We start from the raw sequence: 20,983 nt of genomic DNA, 5'->3' as shown, positions 1-20,983 counted from the left end.
GGCTGGTTAATGCAGTAAGTTACTGCACGTTTAATGCAGTATATTTCAGTGAGTTACTGCATATCTACTCAGTATATTTCAGTGAAGTAGTGCACGTTTAATGCAGTATATTTCAGTGTGTTACTACACAATTAATGCAGTATAATATGAAGGACTGAGATAAGCGATGATACACCTCCCCCAATCACCCAGCGCTTAAGCACTCTGACTGTGCAAAAATGAATAAACAGAAGATACAATAAAACTCAATAAAACAAAGCTGCTGCCTAATCTAAAAGCATATAATAAAAGGTGCATACTACCTCCTACTAGAATAAGGGTCATATACACAAGCAGCGCTGAGAAATGTCATGACTAAACATGAAAAAATGTGAAGGAAACATGCGAAAGAAACAGGGTCCATAGAGTCCATATATATTATGATAATGGTAAAGTCTCTGTAAAGTCCACAGCGGGAAGTAACACCAGTGTTAGAGCCAAACAGGAATCAATCCCTTCACCTCACCATGTGAAACCTCTCCCCAGGGAATCACACTTACCAGAATAAACAGGTTCCCAATCTCTAGTATCCGGACCACCGTCTGAGATGTACACTCTCTAATGTATAAGGCTGCTTACCCGGACATGTAACACTCAGATGTAGTGCATGGGAGGAAACATAAAGAGCACATAGAGCAGTATTGCTAATGCACACATTTATTGAGCCCAACCCCCCTTCACAATTGCACTTACAACAAGACAAAGTAAAAACAGCGTAGAATCATATGCATAACTGAAGACAGTGACAGCCGCATTAGGGAGCCTACCAGACCTCCGCCATACTCGTCAGTAACCGGAAGTTCAAGGAATGTACCAAGTCTCCCACCTGGCGTCCTGCTTCCTAGGTGACCGTGTAGCTTGTGCCCTGACCGGTTTCGTCTTACAAGACTTCAGCAGAGGGAGCGAGCACATGGCTACAGCACTATTATTTATCTCAAACCTCTACCCCTCAATGGTTAACCCCTTGCTGCAATTTCTGCGTCATAAGAAGCTCGGCATCAAAGGTGATCATTGATACTAAATCCTATGCAGAATAACATCACCCTTGCAGGCAACGAGCATCAAATCATAATATAATCACATAAAAACATACAAAGAACCCAGCAAACATGAATTTAAATCTATTATTTTTAACAAAACATTTATATTTATGTTTGCTGGGTTCTTTGTATGTTTTTATGTATTGATTTATTATAGATGTACACTGCTATGTGATTATATTATGATTTGATGCTCGTTGCCTACAAGGGTGATGTTATTCTGCATAGGATTTAGTATCAATGATCACCTGTGATGCCGAGCTTCTTGTGATGCAGAAATTGCAGCAAGGGGTTAACCATTGAGGGGCAGAGGTTTGAGATAAATAATAGTGCTGTAGCCATGTGCTCGCTCCCTCTGCTGAAGTCTTGTAAGACAAAATCGGTCAGGGCACGAGCTACACGGTCACCTAGGAAGCAGGACGCCAGGTGGGAGGCTCGATACATTCCGTGGACTTCCGGTTACTGACGAGTATGGCGGAGGTCTGGTAGGCTCCCTAATGCGGCTGTCACTGTCTTCAGTTATGCATATGATTCTACGCTGTTTTTACTTTGTCTTGTTGTAAGTGCAATTGTGAAGGGGGGTTGGGCTCAATAAATGTGTGCATTGGCAATACTGCTCTATGTGCTCTTTATGTTTCCTCCCATGCACTACATCTGAGTGTTACATGTCCAGGTGAGCAGCCTTATACATTAGAGAGTGTACATCTGAGACGGTGGTCCGGATACTAGAGATTGGGAACCTGTTTGTCTTTGGGCTGTTTATTTGCCAGTCTTCTGGTAAGTGCGATTCCCTGGGGAGAGGTTTCACATGGTGAGGGGAAGGGATTGATTCCTGTTTGGCTCTAGCACTGGTGTTACTTCCCGCTGTGGACTTTACAGAGACTTTCCCATTATCATAATATAAATGAACTCTATGGACCCTGTTTCTTTCACATGTTTCCTTCACATTTTTTCATGTTTAGTCATGACATTTCTCAGCGCTGGTTGTGTATATGACCCTTATTCTAGTAGGAGGTAGTATGCACCTTTTATTATAATTAATGCAGTATATTCCTGTTCATTACTGCACATTTAGCGCAGTATATTTTAAAGCGTTAGTGCACGTTTAACTAAGTATATTTCAAAGCATTATTGCACATTTAAAGCAGTATATTTAAGTGCGTTAGTGCACAATTAATGCAGATAATTTCAGTGCATTATTGCACATTTAATGGAGTATATTTCTGTGTGTTAGTGCATGTTTAACGCAGTAGATTTCTATGCATTACTGCACGTTTGGCACAGTATATTTCAGTGCATTACTGCACATTTAATGCCATATATTTCTTTGTGTTACGTGTCCTTTAGCGCAATAAATTTCAATGTGTCATGTGCCATTTAATGCAGTATACTTTAGTGTGTTTGTGCAGCTGTAATGCAGTATATTTCTGTGAGTTACTGCTTGTTTAACGCATTACATTTCAGTGCATTAGTGCACGTTTATTATGGTATATTTCAGTGCATTACTGCACATTTAACGCAGAATATTTCAGTGTTTAACGCAGTACATTTCAGTGCATTACTGCACGTTTAACGCAATATATTTCTGTGCGTTACTGCACATGAAGCACAGTTTATTGCAGTTTTACTGTAGTATATAGTAGTGTGTCAGTGGAGTGTGTCTGTGTAGTGACTACCCAGGTTAAAGTGCACCGCACACCACTTTCCATTGATTAAAGTGCATCCACGTACACCTTTCCATATCTTTATTCAATTTTGGTAATAAGCATCCCCCCATCATGTCCAAGAGGCCAACAAAGAGAGACAGATGTTCCAATGGCACTGTGAGGGGGCCAGCAGCGTATGTTTTCACAGGCAAAGGTGGACATGGTCAGTCCTCAGGCAGGGCATCATTTCCCCCTGTTTAGTGATGTTGCCCGTGCTATCCAGCCACAGCATGCAGTGGTGGACTGACTTACTAAACCATCCTCATCCTCCTTCACCCAAGAAGAAACTAGTGCACAGTCCACTGCAGATGCCAGAGTGGCTTAGTCTGCCTCCTTGTCCACAGCTATTCCTGCTATAGCCCCAGCATTAGGCATGGAGGAGTCAGCTGAATTCTATGAACACAGCGTCAGCCACTTGCTCCTTGAGGATGCACAGCCATTGCTTGATTCAGTTGTTGGTTCTGAGGTTGAGGAAGGTAGGAACATGAGCCTACAGAGAGTCGAGAACACTGGTACACAAATTGGTAGTCATGCTCCCCCAGCTGCAGCGTATTGCCAAGTTGTCTTCAGTGGTAATGAGGATGGAGGAGATGATGATAGTGAGGTCACTGACAAGACTTTTATGGAGGAAAGTGATGGTAAGGAACAACCCCAACGAAGCAGCCGTTATGGAACAGTAGAGAGTAACAACCATATTCCATCACATTGTGGAGCTGTTATCTCCCGCCACCCTTCCAACAGCTCCGCTGTCTGGGCCTTTTGTTAGCACATGTGCAGCTGATCGCTCTGTAGCAATTTGCAAATTTTGTCTAAAGTACATCAAACATGGCAAAAACACCAGCCATTTGGGTACCACATGCTTGACAAGGCATTTAACCTCCCACCACTAAGCCCATTGGCAACAGCACCTGAAAGCCACAAAAAAGGGACTAAATTCCTTTCTTCCTCCTTACTCACCTCAGTCTACCTCTGCTATACCTCATGACCTCTCAGCAGCCTCCACTGACAGGGATGATGGTATAATGCAGGGTGCCCCAGGTCCTTGCAGCACATCTCTCAGTAGCACACCACCAGCAGTAGAGTATATCCAGCAAATTTCTCTGCCCCATCTGCTGGAGCGAAAAGAAATACGGTCACTGCCACCCACATGCCAAGCATCTAAATGCAAGCTTGTCAAAGCTGCTGGCTTTACAACTTCTGCTTTTCCATCAAGTGGATTCTGCCCCCTTCCATGAATTTTCAGAATGTGCTGAACCACAATGGCAGGTTCCCAGTCGCTATTTCTTCTCACGCAAGGCCATTCCAGCTCTGTACCATCACGTGGAATGCAATGTTGTGGCATCATTGGGCAAGGCAGTCAGCCACAAAGTCCATGTTACTGCTGACACGTGGCCCAGCAAGCATGGTCAGGGACACTGTATTTCATTCACAGCACATTGGGTAATTCTGATTGCAATTGGGAAGGATGCCAGACAGGGCTCAGTGCTGAAGAGTCTTATGCCACCACGTCTCCATACAGCTAGTGGTGATGATGCAAGGTTTGTCATCTCTACCCCCCTCTTCTCCTCTTCCTCCATGCCCTCCTCTGCTTACTTCTCTATGAACCCCAAGTACTCCCTAAGGTACTATTCAATGAGTCAGGCTAAATGGGGTTATTCAATGAGTCCGGCTAAAAGGTGCCATGCAGTGCTTCAATTGGTGTGTCTAGGGGGCAGGAACCACACCGGAGCAAAGATTCTTGCAGCTCTGCAGGGGCAGGCCCAGGGGTGGTTCACGCCATGCCAGCTGGAATCAGGAATGGTGGTGTTCAATAATGGCACAAACCTCCTGTCTGCCCTTAGACAGGGAAAGTTGACACATGTGCCATGCCTGGCACATGTCCTCAATTTGGTGGTGCACCATTTCTTAAATAAGTACCCAGGGTTGGAAGATCTGCTCAAGCAGGCCAGAAGAGCATGTAGCCATTTCAGGCATTTCAAGTCATACACAGCCAGTGCTCGTTTGGCTGTAATTCAGCAGGAATTCCACCTGCCCGTAAACAGCCTGATTTGTGACATGCCCACCAGGTGGAACTCAACTTTGGCAATGCTGTAGCAGCTGCACATGCAGCAGAGGACCATCAACGAGTATCTGTATGAGTATGGCACAAGAACAGTCACCATTTGATTAGGCCTCAAGGATGGGGAGCCGTAATGATGCATGCATCAGTGACACAATTCCTGTTGTGTCCCTGCTGGAGCAGACACTGCGCGGCATTATGGACAGGACACTCCATGCAGGGCAGCGGGAGGAAGAGGAGGACTTCCTTTCCTCTCAAGAACTGGTTTATGCAGACACCATTGTTCCTATGCCACAAACCCCACAAGAGGAGAGGGAGGAGGATGAGGATTCTGGCAGTTTTGGAGGCATTGAAGCTGAGGAAGACATGCGTCAAACCTTAAGAGATGGTTTTCCATGCCCAGAAGCCTTTGGAGTAATATACGTGGCTGGGAGGAGGCAGTTGCAGATACTGTAATAAGACCAATATATATAGGATATACCTTGCGCTTAAAATCGAAAAGAAAAAGGAAAAGATTGATGCACCTTGATAAATTTTAAATACCGGAAACAAGCAAAAAATAAAACCGTTTCAACATGCGCTATCTATCCCATACACTCAGCTAGTTAATTCGGTGATAAATCAATAAGTGAAAAAATACAAAAACAAAAATATGGTCAATTAGTGAAAAAAATGTTCGTGTTAGCAGTAAAAACAAAATCAATGTCCTGGTGTTGGTTCCAAATAATTGTGCAAATACAATACACCGCTTCCCAGTGATATGCAAAATTCTCCAGTGCTCCACCCATGTGAAGAGATGTGCCTCTTACCGGAATTAAATGATCTCTAAATTATAGGAGATCATATACAGCTCTGGATGTGAAATATTATATGCAGCTCTTTGATCACAGGCCCTTACACCGTTCAGATGAATGGATCACATGCAGCTCAGCCTCAACACCCGGCTCTCACCTCTCACTCAGACAAGATGTGATATATGGACAAGCAAAGAGGAAAACTGATGGCGCAGTATGTATGCTTTGAAATTTTATTAAAACAGCTATTGTATAAAATCAGTCAGGCAGCTTAGAGGAAGATAGGACCCTGGATAGCCCCAGCAGGCCCTGATCACAGGAACATACCGTCTCAACTCCTGTCTCCTTCTGACACGTTTCCCTGTAAAAGGCTATGTCCATTCCCAGACACGTTTTTTTTGGCTTTATAAATGCAATTATTTCTACAGCAGCTTCTATACACTGCACAGATGTTTCACTTTACAGGTAGACCCCCCAGGCACTATATTGAAAGGATTTTTTTATTATTTTTATTGTTATTTCTCATTTTTATGTTTCCTCTTTAAGCATTAGTAAATCACTGCTCATTTAAAATAACATTTTTTACAAACATTATTATCATTGATACATGTCCCCAAGGGCAATACCCCGACCCCAATAACCATTGTATGCCAACTTACTTGTATATAAACCTTCAAAATTGGCACTTTTGATTTTTACAGTTTGAGTTCCGTAGACTTTAATGGGTTCATTAATGGTTCGTTTGTTCAGTTCCAAACTTTTGCTATGTTCGAAAGTTCTGATGCGAACTGAACAGGGGGTCATTTGGCCCATCCCTAATAGACACTCATAGAAGGACCACAACTTCTATGCAAATAAAACTTTGAAATGGAATGACCACCACTACTATCCATGGCCAGATTCATCCTAGGCCTTCTGAATGAATATGACTGTTTGGAGTAGTAATTCCCCCTGATCAGAAATTGGTAGTTATACAGATAGAAAATACATAGTTTGTAAACCCCTTAGAGCTACCTGGATTTCTGAATGAGTGGCTCCTTAAATGCAACTAAATAAAAAAATTCTAATAACAAAATATTGTCTTTCTCCCCCTTCCCTCTTCTGTAACAAAATATCACACCCAGCACTTTACATTGTCATACATACTGGTGGACAACTAGTTGAAGAAATCAAAGTCCTTCATAGAATAACATCCAGTGGGCTCCATTCACAAAGCGGTATCTTACAGTATCCGAGTATGTGGTATGATACCGCACAGCATTTTTTGGCATTCACTAAAAAACGCTATTAAAATTCCACATGCACTATTTCATGATGTTTTGCAGTATTTTAGTAGTGAAAGCCAGCAGTAATTTACCATTCTTAACAAATAATGTAAATAGCTGGTTGTAAGGAGTGGGCAGCCACCGGCATCCTTAAAGCGGTTGTAAACCCTGTAAAAAAAAAAATAAAAAAAAAAAAACCTGCAAGACAAAGGCATAATGAGCTAGTATGCATCGCATACTAGCCCATTATGTTTAACTTACCTTAAAACGAAGCCCCGACACGGACCCCCGGACATCGATGCGGACGCTGCCATGATCCCTCGTCGTCTCTTCCGGGTTTGGCGGCTCCGGCGCGCTGATTGGCCGGAAGAGACGGCTCCAGCGCGCTGATTGGCCGGAGCCGCGATGACGTCACTCCCGCTCATGCGCGCGGGAGTGATTTTTCCGGCAAGCTCCCGGCAAGTTAATTGAAGGTCCCCCCCCCGGACCTTCAGAGCGTGCCGGTTTAGGAGATATTATTTGTACCTACAGGTAAGCCTTATTATAGGCTTACCTGTAGGTAAAAGTGTCAAAAAGCGGGATACAACCGCTTTAATAACCAGAAAACAACATGGCATCCTTAACAATTAATGAGTCATCAGCAGTCGGCGGGGTTTCCTGCTGACAGCTGAATGTAAAAAAAAATGAATTGGCAACAATGAAAATTAAGAAAACAAATGACGTGTGGTCCCCCCCAATCCATAACTTTCCCTTTGGGCCTGGTATGAATTTTTAGGGGAACCCTATGCCAAAATCGAAAAAAAAAATGGCACAGAGTCCCCACCAAAATCCTTAGCAGATGCTTTTCTTAGCATGCAGCCTGGCAGTTTAGGAGTGGGGGAATGAGCAAATGTCCCCCTCCTGAACCATATCAAGCCCCGTGCCCTCAACACGGGGGGGGTACTTTGGGGTAGGGGGTCTTTCTCCCCCAAAGCACCTTGTCCCCATATTGATGCAGACAAGGGCCTCTTCCCCACAACCCTGGCTTGTGGTTGTTGGGTTCTGAGGGCAGGTGGCTTATATGAATCTAGAAGCCCCCTTTAACAAGGGGACCCCAAGATCCTTCCCCCAGATCCCTCCTCCTATGTGAATGAGTATGGGGTACATAGTAACTCTACTCATTCACCAAAAGAAAAGTGTAGTGTAAAAAAACACAGAAGGCACTTTTTGACAAGTCCTTTAGTAAAACAAAAATAAAAAAGTCTCCTAGTGTAGATCCATTGTCAATCATGATGCCCGTTGCCACAGCTGACCTGAAGGAAAAAGCCCTGCTTCTGACGAAGGCTTCCAGAGTCTGAAAGCTCTGCAAACTCCCGCTGCTATATAAATGAAGGGGCGTGGTCACCCGGTGAAAACACAAGGCGGCCCGCCCCTTGTGACATCACTGACTGGGGTCATGCTAGGTTGGTGACAACGCAAGGGGGCTGGGGCCACCAGGAGATGCCACCGGCCTTGCCTCTTAGCTTTGGGTCAGCTGTGGCAGCCGGCATCATGATTAACAATGGATCTACACTGGGGGACATTTTTTTTACATTTTATTTTTTTTTACGAAGGCCTTGTCAAAAACTACCTACTGTGTTTTTTTACACTTCACTTTTTTTATGGTAAATGAGTAGGGATACTTTGTACCACATACTCATTTACATGAGGCAGCTGGGATCTGGAGGCCGCTTATTAAAGTGGGTTTCCAGATTCTAATAAGCCTCCAGCCAGCAGACCCCCCCAGACCAATGGCCAGAGTTGTGCAGAGGAGTCCCTTGTGCTCATCAACATGGGGACACAGTGCTTGGGGGGGCAGAGCTCCCCCTGCCCCAAAGCACTCCTCCACGTTGAGGGCATGTGGCCTGGCATGGTTCAGGAGTGAGGGCAATTCCTCACCCACCTTTCCTGACCTGCCAGGCTAAATTCTTGGATAAGGGTCTGGTATGGATTTTGGTGGAGACCCCACACCATTGTTTTTCTTAATTTTTAATTGCCGGAAATTCTTTTTTTTAATGTTGAATATTGTTATTTAAATAATTTCAAGTCGTAACAAACAAGGGAGAAGGAACAGGTAAAATCATAACAGCACCAAAGGGAAAAAAAATCATAGATTGCAACAATATAGCCAGTAGAACAAGGGTGCAATAGTACAGCCCAACTTTAAGGCCCCTTTCCCACTTATGCAACGTGATTTTACCGCAATTTTTCCGCGATTTTGCGGCGCGATTTTGACGCGACTTTGCCACGATTTTGACACGATTTTGAAAGCAATGGCTATGGCTCAAAACGCAATCAAATCGTGGCAAAGTAGTGCAGGAACTACTTTGAAGTCGGAGCGACTTCAAAACGCACTGATATGAATGGGGCTCATTGAAAATAATGGTAAACGACTTGTCATGCAATTTTGCGGTCCAAAATCGCGGGACAAGTCGCACTAGTGTGAAAGGGACCTAAACCTGCAAGGTAAAACATGCACAACATTAACAAACCCATGGCTAAAAATGGTACAATATCCCATAGATTGGAGCCTCTAGCATCTGCTCTCTAACAGGCCCACGGCCGACCCCCCCAAACACCCCAAATGGGTGCAAACTGTGTCCAGGCAGGGGGTGGGCCCTCTGAGATCTAAGTGGCAGTGGACCTCCATGTGTATGGGAGGGCAAGTATTCAAGTCAGCAGTTGATAATCGTGGCACTGAAAGAAGATAAAGAAAAGGAGGGGGGATACCTTTTGGTGGTAAGGCAATACAGTTTAGCAGAGCTTGAGGCCTTTAGCGCCACTGGGGTGTAACAACCAGTGGACCCATCTTTTCCAAAAGATAGGCATTCTATGGTCTTTAATGGCTAAGAATTTCTGAAATTGGCATTGGGTGTTAGTCCGTGAAGTGAGTCCCTGTACATTTGGTGACATAGGTGACTTCCAATGATAGGTGATGGTAGTCTAGCCACGAACGAGATATGCAGTACTACAGGCTGATACCAAGGAGGAATAGAATTGATTCCCAAGTTCAATAGTGCTATGGCAGACAGGACTGAGAAGTTCGAGCCCAGAATTTCTCCAATCAAGGCCCCCTATCCAGAACGGTTGAATAACAACACAATCCCATAGGATATGGTACAAAGTACCTTTATTTTTGCAAGTCTCCAGCACAGTTCGCTGGAAGAGGGATAGATTTTAGAGAGCCTGTGTGGGGTTAGGTACCACCCGTGGTATATTTTCAGAAGTTGATCCCAATGATAAACACATTTAGACAGTTTATAATTGATCGTGATGACATTGCAAATCCGTAAAGGATACTAGGAGTTCAGATTCCCATTTAGCCCTGCTTGTTCCTTTCGAATTTGCTTGAGCAGTCATATACAAGTCATAAAAGAAGGAGATGCCCCGCGTATTTGGCTGAGAAAATCCCATGCCTTAGTGGGAATGGATAACTGAAAAGCAATTTTGTTAGTGTTGTGAAAATGGTGAATTTGTGCAATTTTTTAGCTATCAGTGGGGTGGGAGCTATCTTTAACGCTTTACCAGAAATTATGACCTCTCTTTTTCCAATCAGATATCAAAAAGAATAGGATGATCCATTCGTAAGCTCCTAACCGGATATCTAGAGCACTCCTTTTTAGGAGTCCTATTTAGACTCTGATGGCGGATGGTAAGCATAGACCGGCAAGCATCCAAAGTAGCTTTGATGATAGGATGTTGAATTTGGTGTGTCGAGGAGGACAGGAATGAGGCAGCTAATAGCGACCCCATCCCTCCCCCCCCAGATTCTGATGGCTTTGAAATATTGAGGAGCCAGGGTAGTCATCATCCTCCTGTGTGCGCTCCTGCCTGGGTGAGCCTGTCTCCTGAGACACAGCAGCAGCCGCTGCTTTGTGTCTGTGTGTCAGCGCCGTGGAGCCAGCACCATTTTGGATCCTCTGAGGCCCCGCTGTGCTGAAGAAGTCCATGAGTTTGTGGGGTCCTTCCCTCGATTTGCGTTTCCCCATGTAGAGAGCAGTGCTTTAGGGTGGTAATCGCGGCTTCAATGGGTTAGATCGCTGCCTCCCTTGTCGATGTCAGCCGCCGTTACAATCCCGCTCTGATGGAGCTCTGAACTAGGCGTCCATTTTCTCCGGCCACTGGCCACGCCCCCGGCAATTCTTTTTTTTTACATTCAACTGTCAGCGGGTAACATTGCTGACAGCTGACAACTTATCATTTGTCAAGGACGCGGGAGCCACGCACTCCTTAAAAACAATATTGTTTACTGGTTGTTAAGGATGCGGTCGCCTGCCAGTTCCTTAAATATCGCATGCACTACTTCTTTACCTCATGCGTTTATTTATTTATTTTCCTTTTGCAAATTGGCTTTCTTTCATTCCTGTTATATGTGGTTAAGGCCCGTACACACGTACCGATTGTCGGCCGAAACTGTTCGATTTTCGGCTTGTTAGTATGGTGCTTCCGACAGCCGGCAGCGCACTTTCGGCCTAACAGAATCTGCCGTGCAGGCATTAAAATTTTTGTATGCCGACACCAGAACGGCCGATTGTTCGCCAGTCAGTACAGAATTCGGCCGACAGACAGCAGATTTGCAAGACTGGGCATGCTCAGAAAAGAAAAAAGACCAGGAAAGTTAACCATCACATGACATCACTTCTGCAGTCGGCTGTTGTTGGCCGACAAAATTCATGTGCAGTCTGTTGCACTTTTCAACAGACAAGACAGCCCTCGGACAAAAGACGGCCGATCATTCGGCCGACGATCGGTACGTGTGTACGGGGCTTTAGTTACCGTTTTTGCTTTATGTGGTAAATACTGCATAGGGCAATATTGAATTGACATTTTCAGGATCGCATTCGGTATTTGGGAAAACATCTAAATACCACATGTGATCTGCTTTTGTGAATGGAGCCCAACATGTCTGAACCTATTAGATAGTGACAGCCAGAAAATATAGTATTCAGACTCCGCTACTCTAATTAATGAGAGACTTGAGGTGTGGCTTAATGGTATCCTGCCCAATTAAAAAGACCAATCAATGTCTGGTACAGTCTATTCTACTAAAGAAGGTTCTGATCATGTGACTCAAGCCATGATCAAAAAAAGCTTAAGAGGATTTTTGATGAAGAATTGTAACAATGTAGGAAAACAAAAGAGCCACAAACGCATATTTAAAGGTCTTGATGTTAAACTGAAAATGAAAGAAATTGCTGTAAATTTCACAGCAAGAACTGTCCATAGAAGACCTGTAGAGAAGAGGAACTTAGCAAATGTGCCGAAAAATTTCAAATGGCCACAGTGCACTATTCTGTGAGTAGTATAGTGAGGTCAGTATAATAGAATATGAAATGCCATTTTTTCTGGAAAAAATAAAGCACATCAACACCAACCCCCCCACTGTGAAGCATGGTGGAGGTAGTATCTGGGATTGGGGCTTCTTTACTCTCTCTGAGGTTGGACAGCCTTGTGTCGCAAGGAGATTTATTTTAAAATTGCTTGATTAACTTTTACTGGACAATATCATAGTAGAGATCACTAAACAATTTCTAAGCCCAAGAACATGTAATATGATGCCCCACTGCCAGTCCTTAAATGTGGTGGCTGCATTTTTGAAAGTACAGAAAATACTTCTTTACCTCTGCCATAATTTCAGTGCCCTTGTAACTTCCTGATGACTGAACATATACAGCATATCAAACAATGTATTTGGTTTTTCCCAGAAATCTTCTGTGAGCTACAGAAGAACCCTATGTAATGGAGATGAGGAGAGGAGGAGGGGTTGGCAATCCAAATCAGGAGAGCAGCCCGGGGGTAAAACACAGCTCTATAGTGCAGTGAAGGAGTTTTATCACTCTAAAGCCCCGTACACACACAACGATTATCGGCCGACCGTGTTTTTTTGTTGGTTGGAATGTGCCTAGACTGCACACGAATTTTCTCGCCCAACAAAAATCTACTTCAGAAGTGATGTCATGTGTTGGTTTGCTTTCTTTGTGTTTTTTCTTCTCTGAGCATGCCCAGATTTGCTTATCATATTTTTCCCTGTCGAAATCTGTACTGACTGCACGAAAATCGGCCGTGTTTTGACGAAAAATTTTATAGTCTGCACACCAGATTTTTTTTGGCCGAAAAGTCGGAGTCGGTTGTCGGAAGCATCATACTAACAAGCCGAAAATCGGCAGATCGGACGTTGGCCGAAAATTCCCTGCTAATTTTCGACGCGTGTGTACAGGCCTTAAGACAGGAACTGTGTAACCAGTAGGGGTGAGCTTTGAGTTGAACATTGGCTGTTTGCTTGTTTGTTGAACAAATGGGCTTCTTTGCAGGAACATCGAGTTCCTGCATTATCATCGACTCTGACCTCTGTTTCCAGTAAATCATTTGCTGGCCATCTCAATTGCAAGCCTTGTATTCTACCACCTGTGGGAAAACACTCTCCCTAACTTTTATCTCATCCACTGTGTGTAGGGTAAGATAGGAGTTAGTTAGTTAGGCAGGGAAAGTGTTACTAGCCTAGGTGTGCTTGATGGTGGCGTAGCTGGTAGAATACCAGCCTTGTAATTATGAAGGTTGTGGGTTTGAATCCCTCGGCAGTAGGTGATTTATAAGTGGAATTCTATAGTTTATAATACATTGCTGGCAAGGATAGAGATTTTTTTAGCAGTTTGTTGAGATCAGATAGGGCAGTGTATACCAAATTTTATATATATATATATATATATAGGCACTTCAGTTTATATAAGTTTATGTCAGCATTGCTGAAAAAAACGGCGTGGGGTCCCCCCCCTCAGTCCATACCAGGCCCCTCAGGTCTGGTATGGATTTTAAGAGGAACCCATCACCAAAATTAAAAAATGGTGTGGGGTTCCCGCTAAAATTCATGCCAGACCCTTAACTGAGCACAAGTGAGTGCCCCCCGAACCATACATGCCATATGCCCTCAACATGGGAAGGTGGGTGCTTTGGGGCACCTTGCCAACACGTTGATGGGGAAATGGGTCTCTTCCCAACAACCGTGGGCTGTGGTTGTGGGGGTCTGTTGGGGGAGGCTTATCAGAATCTGGAAGCCCCCTTTAACAAGGGGGCCCCCAGATCTGCCCCCCCATGTGAATGGATATCAGGTACATCAAACCCCTACCCATTCACCAAAAAAGTGTAAAAAAAAATAAAGACAAAAGCCAGTTTTGGAAAAGTTCTTTATTAAAAAAAAAAAAAGTGTCCCCTGATGATCAGAAAAAAAACAGAAGCTCCTGCTTCTCTGGACGCTTCCCGCGCTATGAACTGTTTTGAGTTTGACAGCTCTTTTATAGGAATCTAACATCACGAGGCACCCCAAAAAGCACTACTCAGGTGCAGTCAGACTTATAACAGATGCTAATATCATCAGCTCAACCACCCATCTTCCACACATCGTTGAATATGCTGATATACTCACCTGTTACTGGGGTTCTGTGTTTACACTTCTGATAATGTGTATTATATTTCAAAGGTCAGAGATGGACAGTCTGTCAATGGTAGTCCTTTCCTATTGTCTGTGTATAAAGATGTGATGTGTATTTTATTAAGCCTGACTGTCCCATTGATAATTGTTAATGATCTCACCTATTTTTTCTGTCCAGATGGCTAGATAATTAATTCAGGTTAATTCTATTTCTGTATACAATTTCATCTGCATATGATAATGTAATCAGGCAACCCCTGACCTGATGGGGTAATCTGCTCAGGAGGGAGATGTCCATGCTGAAAATAAACTGTGTGATTTGTTCAATAAAGGAGAAGGTTCCAAAACTTGTACAAGCTAAGTTGTCAGCTAGCTTTGTATGGGGGTGGCTAGGATATTTGATATCTATGTTTAAGACTAAAGGAAGCCGTATACTGACAGAAGCCCACAAACACAGTGTGGGTCACGATTTCATTATAATGCACATATTCCTTTAAGAAAAAAGTGTACTGTATGTGGTCCCCTCAAAATCCCTATCAGACCTATTTCCAGGTATGCAGCCTGGCTTGTCAGCTAATGGGGAGCAGCCCCCTGCTGAAGCAGCTGTACATGCAGCGGAGGACCATCTTTGAGTACCTTGGTGAGTATGGCACAAGGACAGGCTCGGGGAAGCATGGCTTTTTTCCCCCATGCCAGTGGCTGCTGATACACAATGCATGCACTGTATTGTCATCATTTCAGGGGGGCAACAAGAATGGTAAATTGTGACAATGCATGCATCAGTGACTGGAGAATTCACTGCATGGCATCATGTGAAGGGAATTGAAGGCAGAGCATTAGGAGGAAGAGGAGGACTTCTCTGCATCTCAAGGCCCTCTGTATCCAGATACTATCCCTGTATCCATCAAGCAGGAGCAGCATCCGGGGGTGGTTGCCTGAGAGTTTGTCAAGTTCGCAATTGAGCTGGTAGGCTGCTCTCTGAGTGTGCATTTGGTTCAGTGGGGGGAAGTCTTTGAGACCGACAAAAGAGTATGTCTGTTCACGGACACTGTTGACCAACTGACATTTATAAAAATGTCAGCAAACTTAAGAAATGTATTTCAGCACACTTACCAGCTAGTCTGTAAAAAAAAAAAAAGGCAAGCAATGTGGTCCATGGGGGGGGGGGGGGCAGGGGTGGGCATCAGACAAAAGCATAGCAACTTCTTTGTGGTAAGACGATATGTTTGTAGACATCATATGTCGGGTGGGGGGTATAGATGGGCAGTGGAGGTCTCATCAAGAATTTTACCAATCTAGTTTTTAAAATAATTTGCAATATCTTGGGCAGTGAGTGAGTAAGTGGACAGAGGATGTGGCAGACAATAATGAGAGTGATGGATCTGATCTGTTTGGCAGCATGAGGCAAGGACTGTATTTTGAAGGGCAGGTTTATATTAGGTGAAGTCAGCTTAAAGCTATATTCACTCAAGAGCATGACTGTTGCATCCCTTTAATCTAACTGCCCTGCTCCACAGCAAGTTGAGGTCTCTTCCCCAACCCCCTTCAGCATCACCTTCCACTGCGGGCTACCATCATCACATGGAGGGAAGTCAGGAAATGACTGAATCTCTCCCCCACTCGTCTCCAACCACACTTACCTATCAATGGTAACACGATGTTCCCGCAAGCTGCACAACATGAAGCCTTCAGACTGTGTTTTTTTTTAAAGGGCTAACCAAGGTTGAATCCCTGTTTTTGTTGATATGTCCTCAGGGGTCCTTGAACAAATTTCTACATTGACTGAGAAATATCACCTGCCAACACATAACGCTTTCTAGGCTTAGCAGTTATCGGACTATGTATCAAGAATATGTGCTATTATGTCCCAGAGATTCTGGACTTCCTTTCTGGATACTTTAGTTAATGGTCAGCGTTACTCAATATCGGATATCTATTGTTCACTAGAGGTACAATTGTCAACATTCCTCCACCACATGATGGTAACCTCCTGGAGTAAAGATATCCCTACTGCAGACTTTGTGGATCACATTCTGGAGGGATATAATGAAGTTGGGGTGTGAAATCCCATTTAAAATGACTCATGGTTTCAATTGCCGGCATAAAAATAAAAAACAAAAATAAAGTAAAAAATGGCATGGGGTCCCCCCAGTCCATATCCGACCCTTCCGTAATGATGTGGATTTGGAGGGGAACCCTACTCCAAAATGTAAAAAAAAAATAAAAAATGGCGTGGGCTCCCCTCAGAATCCCTACCAGACCCTTATCTAGACACGCAGCCTGCCAGGTCAGGAAAAGGGGGGGAGCAAGCGTTCCCCCTCCTGAACCATAAAAGACCCCATGACCTCAACATGGGATTCATCCCCACAACCGTGGCCAGTGGTTGTGGGGGATTTTGGGTGGGGGCTTATCGAAGTCTGGAAGCCCCCTTTAACAAAGGGGCCCCCAAATCCCAGCCCCCCATGTGAATGAGTATCGGACACATAGTACTCCTATTCATTCAGCAAAAAAGTGTCAAAAAGTAATAAACACAAGAGACATGTTTTTGACAATTCCTTTATCAAAAAAATAAATTAAAAACACAATGTCCCTCAATGTAAATACGCGTCCCAGCGACCTGAAATATAAAAAAAAAATGCCCCCCCTGTCCCAAAGCACCCATCCCCCATGTTGAGAACATGTGGCCTGGTATGGTTTAGGGGACTCTTGCTCACCCCCCCCCCCCCCCTTTTACTGACCTGCCAGGCAGCCAGCCCGTGTAAGGGTCTGGCAGGGATTTTGGGGGGACCCACACAGTTTTTTTAACAACCAGCTTACACTGCACCCTAATTGGGCAAAGCTTTGCCCAATCAGGGCACAGAATGCACTATGCAGAACTCAGTGCATTGCAAGGTGTTCGGCGGGGCAAACGCTCTGCAAATGTAGGTGTTTGTCCAAACTGTTTTTCAATCCCTACCTACAGTAGTTTTACTCTTGAATAATTCATATCTTTCCATATTATCTTAGGTCCCAAGGGGTCGATGCTCCGAGGAATGTCTTCCAGGGTTCAGAAAATCTGTAAGAGAAGGATATCACCCATGTTGTTATAATTGTGCTCCATGTTCAGAAGGAGAAATATCAAACCAATCCGGTAAGCTTTATATTTCTTTAAATAGAAACTCTGATATTGAATTAGAAAATGAAAACTTTTAAAGTCCCTTAAAGTGATTCTGTAACCACTTTACACTTTGCTGGCTGAACATCTCCCTACATTGTATGAAATTAATAATTACTGATGGCGCCTTTCTGCCTTTTTTGGTAAAGATTGCTGCACTTTTCTTTTAACTCTGAGCCTTCTGGGAGTGTTGGAGGCTTTCTCAAACAAGCAACATAAAACAGATTCCTCCAACTGTCTGCCTGAGAAAGCCTCCAACAATTTTACACTTACCTAAAAGTGGTCTGGAGATTTCACTGAAGAGACCAAAAATGGTAAAATAAGGGAATGTCATTGTTACATACATGTTAGGGTTACAGATAGACTGTGTCATGGCCACCACTGAGGCTGAAGGTGCTTTTATTTTCAGTAGGTCATCATCACTTTTTGTTCATGACTAAAACTTTCTTATGATATTCACCATATATATTGTTCCAAACAATGTGTTTGTTTTGTATGGTATTTAATTCATATTTAATATTACATCATAACTCCAAAAAATGTTAAGGTAAATTAACCACTTGACCTCCAGAAGGTTTACCCCCTTCATGACCAGGCCATTCTTTTGCAATACAGCAATGTTACTTTGACTGACAATTGCGCAGCCGTGCGACACTGTACCCAAATAAAATGTAGGTATTTTTTTTCTACAAATAGAGCTTTCTTTTGTGGTTTTTGATCACCACTGCATTTTTTATTTTTTGTGCTAAAAAAAAGACAGACAATTTTGAAAAAAAAAAAAAAAAAATCTGCTCTCAAACATACCTCTCTAAAAACATACCCAATAAAAAAACATTAAAAAAATCGAATTTGTTCATAAATATGGGCCAACATACTGTATATTCTGCTACGTTTTTGGTAAAAAAAAAAATCCCAATGAGCATTTATTGATTGGTTTATGTGTAGGTTATAGCATCTACAAACTTTAGGATATATTTTTGGAATTTTTTTATGCTAGTAATGGCGGGACTGCGATATTGCGGTGGACTACGGGACACTAACTGACACCTTTGACACTTTGTGGGAACCAGTGACACCAGAACCGTGATCAGTGCTAAAAATATGCACTGTCACTGTACTAGTGTGCCTAGCCAGTGTTTATGTGTACACAGTGTGCAGCTTTCTCTAGGGGAAGAGACGGATTCTAGTCCATGCTTTGCAGGAACACAGAATCCATCTCTTCCCCCCTGTGAGAACTGAGGTACTGTATGCCTTGTTTACATGGGCATAACTCAGTTCTCTGGGTTTTACTAATGATTGACGGGTCCCAAAGAACATGGAGTCCCCGGGAACCGCAGATCAGCTTCTATTAGCACCCCCTGCAGGCATAAATGCAGAATCATGTGTATATATATATATATATATATATATATATATATATATATGTGATTTGGCACACAGCTGCCACCCTGTAGCAGTGAAAGTGCTATAGGGTGGTCACCAAGTGGTTAACCACTTGCCGACCGCTCATTACAGTTGTACGGCGGCAGTCTGGCATGTACAGGCAAAACCCCGTACATGTACGGCGCTCATTCCCGGGGCCAGGGGCGCGCTCCCACGCGCCCCTGGCCCCGCTGATGGTCTGATTGGGTTCAGAACCGATCAGTCATCAGGTCCAGGCCAATGATTTTTGGCCTGGACCTGTTGATCGGTCCTGACCAATCACAGACTGACTTGTGCCTGTGTAATGTAAACACAGGCACAGAAATGACCCGCTCTCTTCTCCCAAAATCCTTTTTGGATTCATCGAGAGAAGAGAGAGGATCAAAATGTGAGTACTGCACACAGCACACTTCCACACACCTAGCTAGGTACATTTAACCCCCGATCACCCCCACCCTAGTTTACCCCTACACCTCCTGTCACATTGCACACTGTAAACAGTATATAGCATTTGTCTATATTTCTGTATTAGTGTGACTTGTGTCTTGGTTTAGCACTTGCAACCGTTACTTTTAGGCTTAGGATACCCGCCACCCCCCCAATAAAGATTTAACCCCCTGATCACCCCCAGTTAACCCCTTCCCCCCTGTCACATTGCACACTATATACAGGTATATAGTGGTTTTCTGTATTTCTGTGATAGTGTGATTGTGACTTCAGTTAGCGCTAGTGAGTTAGTTTATGTCCCAAGTAGGTTTAGGGTCACCGCCACCCCCCAAATAAATATTTAACCCCCTAATCACCCCCTGTTAACCCCTACACCCCCTGTCACATTGCACACTATAGACAGTATATAGCATTTGTCTATATTTCTGTAATAGTGTGACTTGTGACTTGTTTTAGCGCTTGCAACCGTTACTTTTAGGCTTTGGATACCCGTCACCCCCCCAATAAATATTTAACCCCCTAATCACCCCCTGATAATCCCCAGTTAACCCCTTCATTGCCCTGTCACAGTGTCACTTTTTTAGTGTACAGTTTTTTTCTGATCACTATTATTAGTGTCACAGGTGACATTAGCTAGCATTAGCGTCATTCTAGGACAGTGCAGATCCCTGCCGCATAGTTAGAAATATTAGTTAACCCCTTGATTACCACATACACACACATACACATACACAACCATTACTAGTATAGTACCTGAACGGATCAATATCTTTGATCTGATCAGAACTATACTAGTGTCCCCAATGGTTTAGGGTCCCCAAAATGCATCATCAATAGCAGAATCAGTCACAACACCTGCCAGAAACTGCTGTAATCAATAGATTACTGTCACTTCCAAAAAACACAACACACAAAACCGCTGCATTGGCAGAGTCAGGCCTGATCTCTGCTGGCACTAGCAATTTTTTTTGTAGCGACCAAATAGTCCTCGACAACCAGGTACTTTTTTACGTGTGAGTCACACTAGTGTACCTGTAAATTTAGTTGCTAAAATGACCAAACGTTCGTACACTAGTGAAGAGGCCTACCGGATACTGACAATGTCAGATGAGAACGATGGGAAAGCCTCACTGGCAGAATCAGGGTCAGTGTATGAGCCTGTAGACAGCAGTGGCTCCCTGACAGATAGCTCCGACGACAGATGGGTCCCTGCTAGGATCAGGCGTACCCAACCCCATTCTGGAGTTGCTGAGGTGCAGGAATTGCAGGGTGCTCATATGGAGCAGAGTGTCGGTATTAGTGCCGCTCACACTTCTGGTGAACTGGCAAGTACCAGCGGCCTAGTACACCCTGGACCTAGACATACCAGCACTGCAGTATCACTTGGTGACGTGGCGAGTCCCAAAAGTGCAGTTGAAGCTGGTGCAGTGGCTAGCACAAGTAGTGGCACGCAGCCAGTGCAAATTCAAGGACAGGCCCGTAGAGCCCATAGTGCCCTCCCTGATGCGCTGGCATATCCTAATTGGAATCCCACTGATTCTACAGCGCCCGTACTTCCCCCATTCACTGGCCAACCCGGAATACACATGGAAACAGCCAATTTTAATCCCCTT

The 20,983-nt window shown here is 43.9% G+C and overlaps 1 protein-coding gene across 1 annotated transcript in view; it reads left to right on the top strand.

Annotated features, from left to right (window-relative positions):
* Positions 1 to 20,983, top strand: part of LOC309551481 (vomeronasal type-2 receptor 26-like) — a gene marked incomplete at both ends in the record, with an annotated part of 1,345,010 nt that overhangs the window by 1,024 nt on the left and 1,323,003 nt on the right. The window contains one exon of the mRNA XM_082252085.1: positions 17,354 to 17,477. Within this exon, the coding sequence (XP_082108211.1) occupies positions 17,354 to 17,477 (124 nt within the window). The remainder of the gene's footprint in view (positions 1 to 17,353; positions 17,478 to 20,983) is intronic.

The sequence above is a fragment of the Pelophylax lessonae genome (genome assembly GCF_965119305.1).
Source record: "Pelophylax lessonae genome assembly, chromosome: 1".
Taxonomy (NCBI): domain Eukaryota; kingdom Metazoa; phylum Chordata; class Amphibia; order Anura; family Ranidae; genus Pelophylax; species Pelophylax lessonae.
This window is presented reverse-complemented; position numbering and strand designations above follow the sequence as displayed.